The sequence below is a fragment of the Chiloscyllium plagiosum genome, unplaced genomic scaffold (genome assembly GCF_037043375.1).
Source record: "Chiloscyllium plagiosum isolate Xiang-an unplaced genomic scaffold, Cpla_swu_hap1 HiC_scaffold_35, whole genome shotgun sequence".
Taxonomy (NCBI): Eukaryota; Metazoa; Chordata; class Chondrichthyes; order Orectolobiformes; family Hemiscylliidae; genus Chiloscyllium; species Chiloscyllium plagiosum.
In genome coordinates this window covers 11,332,160-11,347,710 of record NW_028270173.1, presented here as the reverse complement: position 1 = coordinate 11,347,710, position 15,551 = coordinate 11,332,160, and the positions used below count along the sequence as shown (strand labels likewise).

The following is a 15,551-nucleotide window of genomic DNA, read 5'->3' as shown; positions in this document are numbered from 1 at the left end:
TAACAATGGGTGGTGTGTAATAGCAGACTATGTGACAACACGACCTGATGTATTGGGGTGGTTTGGGGTAAGGACATGGGGGAACTCAAGCCCTAAAGTTATTTGACACAACGTCCTGCTCGCTTGCCCACTTGTCTGTCCTCGGCTTGATGCAATGCTCCAATGAATCATAGTGAAAACTTGCGGAGAAACGTGTCATCTTCAACCTTCTGGGTTCAGTATTGACTTTAACGCCTTCAAATTGTGAACCCATTCCTTCCCTTTCTTTTAGCTTTGTTTGTTACATTCCCTGTTATTGTGTCCTCTCTCTCTCTCTCTCTCTCTCTCTCTCTCTCTCTCTCTTCCCCTCCCCGCCCCCGGCATTTTTGTTTTCAGTGCAGGTTCCAGCAGTAATTTGCACCTACTTGATTGGGAATGTTGCTTTATAAATATCTTTCTCCTTTTTAAGGAGGAACAAATAACATTTTAGGGCCCTCGGAAGATGTTTTAAGTACAACAGAATCGATGGGTTTTACATTTTAAATGGTAGTAATTCTTCCCAAGCTCTCTACTGTCTATGGTCTACTATCTTTAACCTTCCCTCCTCAGCAAGGTTCAGTTGAACTTGTTGGGCTAAAACTTCAACTGGGAGAGATTTCAGCTCATTAAAGGAACGTGTTCAGTAATGCCAGCTATAGGAGTTTACAAATTCATAAAATTATCTCAGGGTAGAATATAGTTACAGGTATATTCGAGCAGAAACACGTCTAGGTTAAAGCAACATGATACAAACAGGCAAACGTATAAATTTAGTACAAGAACCCTATATTAACCCAAGAATATTGTTATCTGTTTTCAGTTCTTGAGGAATTAAGTGTGATGTGAGAACACTGTAATAAAAGCAAAGTATTGTGGATGTTGGAGTCTGTACCTGAATGTTTGCATCATTTGTAACAAAATAGATGAAGTCTGAGCACAAATATAAATAAATATGTACGGTCTGATAGACATTCCAGAGACATAGACAAAAGTGAGGACTGCAGATGCTGGAAACCAGAGTCTAGATTAGAGTGGTGCTGGAAAAGCACAGCAGGTCAGGCAGCATCCGAGGAGCAGGAAAATCGACGTTTCGTCAGGAATGGATTCAGGGAGCCTCCAGGGTGGAGAGATAAATGGGATGGGGGGTGGAGATGAGGAGAAGGTAGCAAAAAGTACAGTAGGTGGATGGGGGTGGAGATGAAGGTGATAGGTCAGAGGGGAGGGTGGAGCGGATAGGTGGGAAGGGAGATTGGTAGGACAGGTCATGAGGGCGATGCTGAGCTGGAAGGCTGGAACTGAGGTAAGGTGAGAGGAGGGGAAATGAGGAAACCGGTGAAGTCCACATTGATGTCTTGGGGTTGAAGTGTTCCGAGGTGAAAGATGAGGTGTTCTTCCTCCCAGGCGTCGGGTGGTGAGGGAGCGGCGGTGAAGGAGGCCCAGGACCCCCATGTCCTCGGCAGAGTGGGAGGGGGAGTTGAAATGTTGGGCCGTGGGGCGGTGTAGTTGATTGGTGTGGGTGTCCCGGAGATGTTCCCTAAAGCACTCTTAAGAGAAATATCTTAGGAAAGAAAAGTCTTGTTTATAGTGTGTTTTTGGAATTATTTTAGAGTAGGATGATCCAGTGCCAACAAGAAAGAAGCTGTCCCAAACCTGGGAATGTGTAACAAGACAAGATTAATAATTAGTAACCAGTCCTGATGAAGAGTCCGACCTAAAACTTCAACTTTCCTGCTCGTCTGATACTGTCTTTCCAGCTGCGCCTTCCCAGCTCCACATTTTATCGACTCTGACTTCCAGCATCTGCAGTCCTTACTGTCCCCAAGATTAATGATTAACCTCACAGGGTAAAGAATCCTCGAGGTGACAGAAATCAAGGCATGATTGAATTACATGTTCCATTTGAAAGTGAACAGTGTGTATCCACAACTGGTATTTTAAACTTGATTAAAGGTAATTATAAGGACATTAAGATACAGATATCTAAAACGGACGAGGAAATTTGGTTAAAAGATACAGTTGAGTTACAGTGTCGGACTCTTAACGGCATATTTAGTAATGCTCAGCAAAGATTTTTCTCGCAAAGAGAAAAAAAAGCTCATTGAGAAAGATGCATCAACTGTGGCCAAATATGGTACCCAACGGTAGCATTAACTTTAAAGAAACATTGTCCAAATCTTCAAAGGTGAGCAATTGATCAGATTAGGCAGACTTTATGAATCAACAAATATGGGTTTAAAAGATAGAGGCAGTAAGTATGAGAGGAAGCTAATTTGTAATATGAAAACCAATAGTAAGAGTTTCTGCAAGCATTTGAATAGAAAAAGAGTATCAAAAGCTAATATTAGTCTTCTGGGAAGTTAGTGTGAAGAATTGAGGATAAAAACAAATAAATAGTCATGGCTTTGAATAGGTACTTTGTATCTGTCTTATGATAGAAGACTTGAAAATCTTCCTAATGATAATTAAAAATGAATTTAAACCAATCAACATCACCAATGAAAAGGTGCTAAAAACGATTAGAGCTAATGGCTGACAAGTTGCCGGGAATGTATAGCCAAATCCTAAGGTCAGTAAAGAAATGGTGGCCCAGACAGTAGGCACTCAGTTATAAACTTCCAAAATTCCTTAGAATCTGGAAAGGTTCCAAGGGATGAAAAATCGAAGATGGAACACATTTATTGAAGAAGGAAGGGAAACAGAAAGCTTGAAGCTTTTGTCAGTTAGCCCAGCATCTGTCACAGGAAAGTGCTAGAAGCTAAAATTAAGCTGGTTATATCTGCTAACTTAGAAAGTCACAATTTGATCAGGCATAATAATCGTGGTTTTGTGAAAACAAAATCATATTTAACTAATCTATTTGCATCTTTCTGATGATGCTTGCCACAGCAAGTAGAAAGGAGCTAGCTGGTCATTATGGTGTACTTAGATTTTCAAAAAGCACTTGATAAAATGCCACAACGGAAGTTACTGCAAAAGATAAGAACATGTAGCACAAGTTAGTATGTAAAGTTAACATGTTAGCATTGATTAAAGAATTGATCAGTTAACGCAAAGTAGAGAGAAGGGATAAATGGGTCTTTTTCAGGATGGTAGGCTGTTAATCGAGTGCCACAAGGATCAATGCTAGTTGTTTGTTATTTACAATGTATAACAATGATTTGGAGAAGAGCATCACATGTATGGAGTTAAATTTGTTGATGACCAAAATAGGTTGTATGTGGTCAAGAAGAGGCAGGAAGTCTACAAAGGGATGGAAACACATTGAGCAAGTGGACAAAAAATTGGCAGATGAAGTGAAGTTAAACATCAGTAAATGTGAATATGTTCACTTTGGTGAGAAGAATAGAAAATCAGTATAAAACTAAATGGAGAGAGGTTGCAAAATTTGGATCTTGAGTTCTGGTGCTTGAATCACATGACATTAGCATGTAATGTTAACATGTGATTAGGAAGGTAAATGGAATGTTGTTTTTTGGAGCAAGGAGTCCAGCATATAAAAGAAGGGAAGTATTATTACAGCTCTGTGGGTCAGCATTATGTGCAGTTCCCTTCCCCAGTAACTAGTGAAGGCCTGGTCTTTAAATTTATTCAAGTCTGATTTAGATCGATTTTCAATATCCAAGGGTTTAAGGAAACAGGAAAGGTGAAAGCATACCCAGATCATTCATGATCTTTTTGAATAATGGAGCAAACTCAAAGTGCAAAATGATCTACTCTTGTCCCCAGATCCTATGTTATTTTGAGGCTTTTTATACGTTGTAAGTCCGTGGGCCTTATTAATAGTTCTAAGGCAGTGCTACTATGTTGCTTAGAGGTTTTTTGATTATTCTCACAATTTAATACAGTGTAATACTGTATAAGTTATTGGTTATTCTGCATTGCAGTGTAATCCTAATGATTTATTGGATTTTCTGAGACTATTGCAGTGTAATTTGTTGGGCCTTGGTGGATTCTTCTTTGTCCACAGGATTCTTACTGCTGATACTCAGTGGTCTTACCTGTAGTTCCTACAGTGTAATTCTAACAGTTGTGATGTGAGGTAAATGATTTAAATATAACGTTTGGGTTTTGTACTCGTGCCATGTGGGCTTTGGTCTGTGAGAGTTTAATGATTAATTTGGAGTATTTCTGGAGCCATAATTCTTTTACAAACTTTATGAAAGACGGAGAAACAGTGTTTTCTGAATTGATAATGGGAATTTATTTCTAGCTTGAGAGATTAGTGAGCAGACAGAAGAAACATTGAAAAGCATTAACTTGCTTTTGATTTTAAACAGTCAGAATTTGTTTTTGCTGAGGAGAAAATCCCATTGATTTGAAAACTTTTGGTTTTAGTTCACAAAAGTCTTCAGAGATAAATATTAGAGCAGTTTCAGCCGGAGAAATAAACAGTTAAGAAATTGATCAAATTTAGTAAGGGTTTTGAGTTCCTGGACAGTAGTTTTTGATTATAACCCTGAAGGGAGTATTTGAAGGTGGGAAAGTCCAAGTTTGGGTGTGTCAAAAATCAAGGAAGAGGCTATCAAGACTGAGATTTGTAAAAAAAAAACCCTGTCGATATAATGGAGGAGGGAACACTCCCTCTAGTGTTGAAAACTGCAAAGTGATGGCATTGGGATAGATGGAACTGTATTTTTATTTCAAAATATTTCAAATTTGTGTGATATGCAAACAATTTGGTTTATTCTATTTTATCTTATTTCTTCTGCATAATGAACTTCTGATTTTAAAACCAAATCTGTAGCATTGCATGTTTGTGTTTGATGATAGACCACCATGTTAAATGAAACAGTAGGAGAAAGTGAGGTCTGCAGATGCTGGAGATCAGAGCTGGAAATGTGTTGCTGGAAAAGCGCAGCAGGTCAGGCAGCATCCAGGGAACAGGAGAATTGACGTTTCGGGCATAAGCCCTTCTTCCTGAAGAAGGGCTTATGCCCGAAACGTCGATTCTCCTGTTCCCTGGATGCTGCCTGACCTGCTGCGCTTTTCCAGCAACACATTTCCAGTAAATGAAACAGTAATATGATAGATCAAGTCAGATTTTGGTTTGCATTCTAACTTGAAGTAACATCAGCTGGGATTATAACAAAGGGTTGTTCCTGTATTACAGTGTAATTTTGTGGAGTTTACTGGTTATCCCAGCCTGTGTTACAGTGTATTTATGTGAGGTTTATTAGTTTTTCCTAGGCTTTGTAACAATACAAGTGTTTGCATTCCACTGTTTTTGTTGATGGTCACCACTTCTCTCACTTACGCAAACTTTTTCTCCAGTTCTTTCACCTGGATGTCTATAACAGTGATGGCTCCCCTCTAACTGTGGATCAGATTCACATGCAACTGCAGCGAATCAGGAATCTGTCGTGGAAAACAGATAAGGAGCCATTGGGTGTGTTAACGAGTGACCATAGGAACACCTGGGGACAGGCCTACAATACCCTCATGAAAGGTAGAGTCAAACAATGCAGGGTTGGAGAGAGCATAAACCTGTTTGGTTTTCAGGCTACATTCTAAAAAGCTGCTGATTGTTGTTACAATGTTTCGCTTCAATTTTGTTTTCTAGAAAAGATCCAAAACTTAACTCATCCCAGAGTTCTTTAAGGCTGATTCAGTTTAGTCATATGTACCATTCAGTGAGGGATGTGTTGGTGTTAGGTAAATGTAACTGAATGTAAACACGTTAACTCAATGTCTTCTACCAAAAGGCAAAGCAGGGATGGACTAGCTGTGCCCATAAAGAAGGTTTAGGACATCCAACCTGTCCTGTCAGGGAGCGTTATCCAATTTAAGGAGACCCAGTTTTTAAAGACAGGGTGGAAAACTGTGACAAGAAAAATATATTACTGCTCACCTTTTCTGAAAATTCATCATTATGTATGGAGCACAAAGTAATTTCATTTTACATCTAATATCTGAATATTGTTTACAACAATTTGAAAAGACTTTATAAATATACATACACTGTTGTTACTAATTTGTGGTTGTTCTTCTGCTGGTTGAATTGTAGAATGGTAGCAACAAAAGGAGGAGGTCATTCTGCTTTTTGAACCTCTGCCAGTTCTCTGAAAAAGCAAATCAATTGTCCCACCCTCTTCTGCTCTACCCCTGTAGCCCTGCAAATGTTCTAACTTTAACTGTCTATTGTGGTTCTGTTCGCCGAGCTGGGAATTTGTGTTGCAGACATTTCGTCCCCTGTCTAGGTGACATCCTCAGTACTTGGGAGCCTCCTGTGAAGCACTTCTGTGATCTTTCCTCCGGCATTTGTAGTGGTTTGAATCTGTCGCTTCCGGTTGTCAGTTCCAGCTGTCCGCTGCAGTGGCCGGTATATTGGGTCCAGATTGATGTGCTTATTGATTGAATCTGTGGATGAGTGCCGATTGAATCTGTGGATGAGTGCCATGCCTCTAGGAATTCCCTGGCTGTTCTTTGTTTGGCTTGTCCTATATAATAGTAGTGTTGTTCCAGTCGAATCCATATTGCTTGTCATCTGTGGATAGCTGGTCGTGTCGTTTCATGGCTAGTTGATGTTCATGGATGTGGATCGTTAGCTGTCTTCCTGTTTGTCCTATGTAGTGTTTTGTGCAGTCCTTGCATGGGATTTTGTACACTACATTGGTTTTGCTCATGTTGGGTATCGGGTCCTTCATTCTGGTCAGTTGTTGTCTGAGAGTGGCTGTTGGTTTGTGTGCTGTTATGAGTCCTAGTGGTCGCAGTAGTCTGGCTGTCAGTTTGGAAATGCTCTTGATGTATGGTAGTGTGGTAGTGTGGTAGTGTGGACAAAACGTCTGCAACACAAATTCCCAGCTCGGCGAACAGAACCACAACAATGAGCACCCAAGCTACAAATCTTCTCACAAACTTTTAACTGTTTATACAATTCCCTTCTGAAATTCACAGTTGAATTTCTCTAACCCCTTCCTATTAACATAACCATCCAGATGCCTTTTAAATGTTGTAATTGTACCAGCCTCCTCCACTTCCTCTGGCAGCTCATTCCATACACACACCACCTGTTCCAATAAAAAGTTGCCCCTAATGTCCCTTTTAAATCTTCCCCCTTCTCACCCTAAATCTATGCTGTCTAATTCTGGACTCCCCTACCCCAGGGAAAAGCCCTTGTCTATTTATCCTATCCATGCCCCTCATGATTTTCTTAACCTCTATAAGGTCAGCCCTCAGTCTCCAACGCTCCAGGGAAAACAGCTCCAGCCTATTCAGCCTCTCCCAATATCTCAAAACCTCCAACCTGGCAACATCCTTGTAAATCTTTTCTGAACCCTTTCAAGTTTCACAACATCCTTCCCAAAGCAGGGAGACCAGGATTGCATGCAATATTCTAAAAGTGTCCTAACCAATGCTCCTTACAGCTGCAACATAACCTCCCACCTCCGATACTCAATGCTCTGACCAATGTTTTATTTATTTTGCCTTTAGTTTGTTTGCCACTCATCACTTTAATTTGATGTCTTCTGGTTCTTGATCCTTCTGACAATTGGAACATTTTCTGTCTATCTACTTTGTTTTGACCATGATCAAATCTCCTCTCAATCTCCTTTTCTCACCGGGGTGGCACAGTGGTTAGCACTGCTGCCTCACAGTACCAGGGTCCTAGATTCAATTCCAGCCTCGGGCAACTGTCGGGCAACATTCTCCCCATGTCTGCATGGGTTTCCTCCCACAGTCCAAAGATGTGTAGGCCAGGAGAATTGCACTGGGGTCACTTGTAAGAACAGGGCTGTAGGAAAATGTGAACATTTCATTCAGACACAGAATTACTATGTATTCAATACAAAGCCTTTATATTACAGTACCTTGTATTAGATACTGTTTATTTATATATATTTATTTATGTAAAGAGTAGTCCTAGAGAATTTACTTACCAGTAATAGATTTGGAACAAGGAAGCGCAACTTTTAAAATGAGGGCTTGGTCATTCAGGAAGAAATCAAGACACACTTCTTAGAAAGGCATGTGGAAATGGAAATTGGCAAATCTTTTCCTAAGAAAGCCATATTACATCGCCACACCCCATGAGGTCAATTGAATGTTTCAATGCCGAGGGCAGATTATTATTTGATAAGGATATTGGGAAAGAGACAGACATAGAAATAAATTTGCAGTACACACCATCCATGATCTGGCTAAATACAGGAACAAGCTCAGATGGCTGAATGGCCTCTTCATGTTTTTCTTCTTCCTTTTAATAATGCTTATACTCTTTACTATGATGTCACCCTCAGACAAACTGAACAGAGAATCTGTACGGGCCATTCAGAAGAGCATTTTCACAGTGTGTCTAGATTCTCCAGTCCTGAAGATCTCAGAGGAGAAGTACACAAGCCGCATGGCAGCTCAGATGTTGCATGGAGGAGGGAGCTACTCAAACAGTGGCAACCGATGGTTTGACAAAACTCTGCAGGTAGGAGGCACTGAGACAGCTTGCTGAACTCAATATAGCACTTCGTGATGTGAGAGATGCATTTACTCAGTACCATAGTAAGAGTGCTTTGAGCATCCAAATGTCTCACTGTTTCCAGAGTGTTAAAAGTACCAAATTCCATTGAAAGATGTATACTGCGAGAACTCAATAGTGTTTTTGTATGAAATAAGTTAAATTTACATGGTTGGTTCATGCCTGAGGAGTACATAAATGAATGCTGTCTCTTTGACCTTTCCCTGCTGACAGATTTTGGTTCCTCTGCCATGCACATGATTTTCACCAAATGCACAAATTCAACACAATGAGTCTGGTGCTGGGGCATATAGTTTGTGTTACCTTAGAGACTGGGAAACCTGTGACCAGTAATTCACCTCCTGATTCCTCACAGGACAACTTAGTAATAAAATGGTATACAACCTGCCTGCACAGATAGATGCAGCTCTGAAAATGCTGACGATGCTCAAAACCACCCAAGGCAAAGCAAGCCACTTATTTGGCATCCTATCCAATACCTTTTTAAGGTGTCCTATCATCCTTCATTGGTACACAGTGGTTGTACCATTAATAAAATAAATGGGACAACACGGTGGCTTAGCAGTTAGCACTGCTGCCTCACGCCACCAGGAACCCGGGTTCAATTCCAGCCTCTGGCAGACTGTCCGCGTGGAGTTTGCACATTCTCCACCCACAATCCAAAGATTTGCAGGTTTGATGAACTGGCCGCCCTCAAATGTCCGTAGTGTTCAGGATGTGTAGGTTAGGTGCATTAGTCAGGATTAAATTGAGAATAATAGTGTCAGGGAAGGGATCTGGGTAGGATTCTTTTCAGAGGAGCTGTGTGGACTTGCTGGGCTAAATGGCTTGTTTCCACACTGAAAGGATTCTATGAACTTACCCAGGCTCCTTCAATAGCACCTTCCAATTTGGTACCTCTACCTCCTTGTATCACCAGTCCTTCACCAGAGAAAACAATCTGAAACTCCCTTTGTAACAGCACTGATAGGGAAAAGTAAAATGTGCTCGCCTTGCATTTGATGCTTACATCTTAATAAGTAGTAAGAATTCTAAAAAAAATGATTTCTTCATTGACTGGAGCAGGGAGATATCTGGCTGAGACTGAAGTGGACCATTGGGGGCAAATAACTGGCACTTTGTAACAAACTTTGCAATCAGAATTGACATAATTTTGCCATGATTACAAAAGACAATCTACATAACCATGTTGTTAGAATCAGGGAGATATCTACTGTGAAGAAGAAGCAACTTGGCTCTTCTCTCCTTATGATAGCAGACGTAAATTAGAGTCATAGAGATGTACAGCATGGAGACAGACCCTTTGGTCCAAACCGTCCATGTCGACCAAATATCCCAACTCAATCTAGTCCCACCTGCCAGCACCCCACCCATAACCCTCCAAACCTTTCCAATTCATATACCCATCCAAATGCCTTTTAAATGTTGCAATTATACTGGCCTCCACCACTTCCTCTGGCAGCTCATTCCATACACATACCACCCTATGCATGAAAAAGTTGCCCCTTATGTCCCTTTTATATCTTTCCCCTCTCATTTTAAACCTATGCCCTCTAGTTCTGGACTCCCCGACCCCAGGGAAAAACTTTGTCTATTTATCCTATCCCTCATAATTTTGTAAACCTCTATAAGGTCACCCCTTAGCCTCTGACGCTCCAGGAAAACAGCCCCAGCCTGTTCAGCCTCTCCCTACAGCTCAAATCCTCCAACCCTGGCAACATCCTTGTAAATCTTTTCTGAACCCTTTCAAGTTTCACAACATCTTTCTGATAGGAAGAAGACCAAAATTGCACGCAATAATTCAAAAGTTGCCTAACCAATGTCCTGTACATCTGCAACATGACCTCCCAACTCCTGTACTCAGTACTCTGACCAATAAAAGAAAGCATACCAAACACCTTCTTCACTATCCTTTCTACCTGCGACTCCACTTTCAAGGAGCTATGAACCTGCACTCCAAGGTCTCTTTGTTCAGCAACACTCTCTGGGACCTTACCATTAAGTGTATAAGTTTTGCTAAGATTTGCTTTCCCAAAATGCAGCACCTCGCATTTATCTGAATTAAACTCCATCTGCCACTTCTCAGCCCATTGGCCCATCTGGTCAAGATCCTATTGTAATCTGAGGTAACCTTCTTCGCTGTCCACTACACCTCCAATTTTGGTGTCAGCTACAAACTTACTATCTGTACCTCTTATGCTCGCATCCAAATCATTTATGTAAATGACAAAAAGTATAGGACCCAGCACCAATCCTTGAGGCACTCCACTGGTCACAGGCCTCCAGTCTGAAAAACAACCCTCCACCACCACCCTCTGTTTTCTACCTTTGAACCAGTTCTGTATCCAAATGGCTAGTTCTTCCTTTATTCCGTGAGATCTAACCTTGCTAACCAGTCTCCCATGGGGAACCTTGTCGAACACCTTACTGAAGTCCATATAGATCACATCTACCGCTCTGCCCTCATCAATCTTCTTTGTTACTTCTTCAAAAAACTCAATCAAGTTTGTGAGACATGATTTCCCACACAAAAACCCATGTTGACTATCCCTAATCAGTCCTTGCCTTTCCAAATACATGTACATCCTGTCCCTCAGGATTCCCTCCAACAACTTGCTCACCACTGATGTCAGGCTCACTGGTCTATAGTTCCCTGGCTTGTCTTTGCCACCCTTAAAGAGTGGCACCACGTTAGCCAACCTCCAGTCTTCCAGCACCTCACCTGTAACTATCGATGATACAAATATCTCAGCAAAAGGCCCAGCAATCTCTTCTATAGCTTCCGACAGAGTTCTAGGGTACACCTGATCAGGTCCTGGGAATTTATCCACCTTTATGTGTTTTAAGACATCCAGCACTTCCTCCTCTGTAATATTGACATTTTGCAAGGTGTCACCATCTATTTCCCTACAGTCTATATCTTCCATATCCTTTTCCACAGTAAATACTGATGCAAAATACTCGTCCAGTATCTGCCCCATCTCCTGTGGCTCCACACAAAGGCCACCTTACTCGTCTTTGAGGGGCCCTATTCTCTTCCTAGTTACCCTTTTGTCCTTAATTCTATTTGCCAAAGTTATTTCATGTCCCCTTTTTGCTCTTCTGATTTCCCTCTTAAGTATACTCCTACTGCCTTTATACTCTTCTCAGGGTTCACTCGATTAAGTCATCAAGTTGCACCTGGAATGTTTCATGCATTAATGCAAAATTCATTCAGCTGGATCTGCAATAGTCCTTGTATGTGAGCACTTGTATCTGGCTATCTATGTGTATCTCTTTGTGTTACAGTTCATTGTTGGTGAGGATGGATCATGTGGTGTTATATATGAACAGTCTTCTGCAGAAGGCCCACCCATTGCCACCATATTGGACCATGTTCTCGATTATTGGTAAGAAAATGCATATAGTACAAAGTAAAATCCTTTTTGTTTTGGTTAAGGTTGTTTCCATTCTAAATACTGTACGTCCTTATTTTTATCCTCCTTTATCTATACTTTCTCCAGCTTTTGAGATAATCTCAATACAGAAGACTGACAGTTACTGTTGATACTGGTGACATGAATACTGTGTGTTTATTTCTTCCTGCTATTAAAATAGAGAAGTTAACTTCTGCCAAATGGGGTTAAGGGCTCCATCAGGATAGCAACAGAGAAATATCATGGTTAAAGCTCTGTAAATTTCTCAAATCTTTATTAGGGTTCAGACAAATAAAAAGCTGGCAGACCATAATTTTGGTGGAATAGATTAAGAGGATTTATTAAGTAACAAAGCAATGCTTCACAACTAGGTGATATTTTACAAGTTACACATGGCCTTTTCTCTCTAGAGCATCTTGAACACAGACTAACACTAACTGTGATCTGATCTGATTTCCTTCTTCTGTTTCTTTCTTCTTTGACCTGCTTTCTCCTGTGAACCTTTATAATTATGTACTAGACCCTTTCAGAGAGTACTTTTCAATCACTCTTTAACTCCAGAATACAGGAAATCTCCCATATTCGGTAAAAGCAGCGGTATTTATAGCAATCTCAATAAGATTGATATTCCATTCAAAGTTTTATCAAAAGGCCATCAATACTTTATCAATAGCTACAATCCAAACTACAATAAAGAATGTTAGCATGAAAACATCTTACTGGGTTTATATTGTACTTTACATTAAGTCTTTAGTAATACAAACAGAAGTATGCAGATAGAATGACTATTTATGTCTAATCCAATGTATGCAAAGAGCTAGTCATTGGACCGGCAGTTAACTCCTTGCTTGCCCAAAGCCCATCCAAACTTATATAAAGCATAATACCTAAAATGCATAGCATTGGGAGTAATATAAAAAACCTACATTTCATCCATGTATGAACATCTTTGGCATATATCATTAGTTTATGAAGCAGGAAGAAAGATTTGTATTTATGTAGTACCATTCATGATCACAGGATAACCCAAAATGTTTTACAGTCAATGAAATAGTTTTGAATTTTAGTCACTGTTACTGTGAAGAATTTGTAGAAACCAAGTTGTTCAAAGCAAGATCCCACAAACAGCAACGTGATTTTACCAGATAATCTGTGCTTGGTGATGCTAGTGGAGAGATAGACATCAACGGAATCTAGGGATAATTCACCTCACCTTCTTGAAATAGATCCGTGGGATCCTTTATGTCTACCTAGTAGGTCAGGTAGATCCTTGATTTAAGTCTCAATAAAAAGAAGTATCTCTAACAGTGTAGTATTCCCAAAATATTGCACTGAAATGGCAGCATTAACCTTCATGCTTGGGCCCTAGAATGGGATTTGAGCTTTCAACCACCTGACTTAGAAGTAAGAGTACTAAAAACTGAGCCACAACTGACACAGCCTAATCCCTGTCAGCATATATTAAATAACCTTTTAATCATTTTTCAATAGCATGAGATATGTATACTCATTTCTGAATAATATGAAATGCAAAAATGAGCATAAGTGGGATCCAGATTTTCTCCAACTGTTTCTAATTTGACACATATAATTCCATTCAATCTGCTGACATACTGACCAATCCCAAGCTGTTTTATGCAGCATTGCCAGTAAACAGATCTCACATTTAGTCAGAAGTGACGTAATGGAAAAATTGTGATATTTTCATTCAAGTTGTTTTTGGATGTCAGTTTAATCTGGTAAATAAAAATCATTGATTTACGGAAGAAAGAGGTGGTAAACACTACATGTGGTTTTAATTGTTTCACAATTAGTCTCAGCATCCCCAAATAGGAGATTCTATGTTTAAGCCCCCGGGCAATGGTTTGGCAGAGGTAATGAGAAGGGATGGAACACTGGATCCAAAAGTCAAAAATGAGAGATTTGGGTCAGAACCTGTAGTAGGCAAGTAACAGGATGAGTTCCATCTCCCACTGAATTGGATGAACACATCCACTGACGATGAGAACAGAAACTGTAACCAGTTCCCAATTACAGGCTGACTTGGGGAATGAGGTACTGAGTATGACTAATAATAAGCATTAACTTTGTAAATTACTTGACCTTCAAAAGTGATTGACTTTTGTTTTGTAAATCAATGCTCTTGTTTATAAACAATAAAACATCTAATTAAAGTATTGCATTTATAGTAAGGACCCAGATACAATTCGAACTCCCATGATTCCACTGCCTTTACCAAAGAAGCTTTATTTTTACATCACTCCAGAGATTAAGAGAGATATTGAGCATGCCAAACAGAACCTGGACATGTGAGTACTCTATCTACCAGTGATGTCTTTGGGTATTTACAAGATTGGATGAAAGGAATGTGAAAATTGTTTGTGTCTATTACCTGTGATTCAGCTCTTGGTTTATGACACTTGATCTATGTTTCATATTCCTTCTCTTAGATAACAGTTTCCTTCCAACCCAGTCAGTGGGGTCAAGACAATCCTGAATGAACACATACCTTCAAAATGAGGAGACTTATCCTGTGTATCTACAGTGAAATTGTAACTGTGTCTATAGAAAACATGTTTACAGTTTTGCCATGCTTTGTGGAAATCCCACCCTTGGGACGTCTGCCCAGAATTGGTTAGGTAGAATTTTAACTTGGTTTCACTTCTGTTTTTAAAGCTGTTAGCTTGAAATCAACCAAACCAGTGCAATAAATTGCAAAATTTACAAGTTGTGGAGCTGGGAAAGCAGCAGGTCAGGCAGCATCCAAGGAACCAGAGAGTTTACATTTCAGGCATAAGCCCTTTCACATTCCTGATGAAGGGCTTATGCCTGAAATATTGACTCTCCTGATCCTCAAATGCTGCCTGACCTGCTGTACCACACATTTTGACTCTGACACTCCAGCATCTGCAGTCCTCACTTTCTCCGAATAAGTTGCAATGTTTTAAGTGTGAATTCAGTTCAATAAAATTCACCATTGATTCAGGATGAAGTGGTCACTGTTGGGAAGTCCCATAAATCGTCCCATTTCCTGGCTCTCAAGGGAAAAATAAGCTGGTTCTTTTGGGTGTAATGAGAAAGGGTACATTTAAAAACATTGAAATACATTTTTTTCCAATTCAAAATTAGGTTGACTGTCATTGGCATGACCAGCGCTTGTTGCATGCCCCAATTTGTCTCTGAGAAGTTGATCTTGGGCTTCTATTGTCCATGTGGTGTAGTTACATTTACAGTGTTACTGGAGACTGAGTTCAGCTACAGAGAGGAAAATATCATTTGGTAACTAGGCTACTCTCATGCTTCTAAGTGGCAGAGGTCACAGATTTGGAAGGTACTGTCAAAGGAGTCTTGGCAAATTGCTGCAGTGCATCTTGTAGATGAGACAAACTGCTATGTCTGAGTGTCAGTTATGGAGACAGTGAATGTTGCAAGTGGTAGAAAGTATGCTGTTTTCCTTGGATGGTCTTGGTTTCTTGACTACTATGTGGTACATTCATTCAAGCAAGTATGAAGTATACAATCTGGCTAACACCCAGTAAACGGTAGGCAAGCTACTCGACATAGACTTCCCACCTCTGACCTGTTCAATTTAGCCACTATATTTATGTTGCTAACCAAGTTGAGGTAACCCCAGGACGTTGGGAGTG

The 15,551-nt window shown here is 40.2% G+C and overlaps 1 protein-coding gene across 1 annotated transcript in view; it reads left to right on the top strand.

Annotated features, from left to right (window-relative positions):
• LOC122541429 (carnitine O-acetyltransferase-like) overlaps positions 1–15,551 on the top strand; it is a 46,040-nt gene that overhangs the window by 15,727 nt on the left and 14,762 nt on the right. The window contains exons 6-9 of the mRNA XM_043678194.2: positions 5,290–5,464; positions 8,256–8,434; positions 11,777–11,877; positions 14,094–14,213. Of these exons, the coding sequence (XP_043534129.1) occupies positions 5,290–5,464; positions 8,256–8,434; positions 11,777–11,877; positions 14,094–14,213 (575 nt within the window). The remainder of the gene's footprint in view (positions 1–5,289; positions 5,465–8,255; positions 8,435–11,776; positions 11,878–14,093; positions 14,214–15,551) is intronic.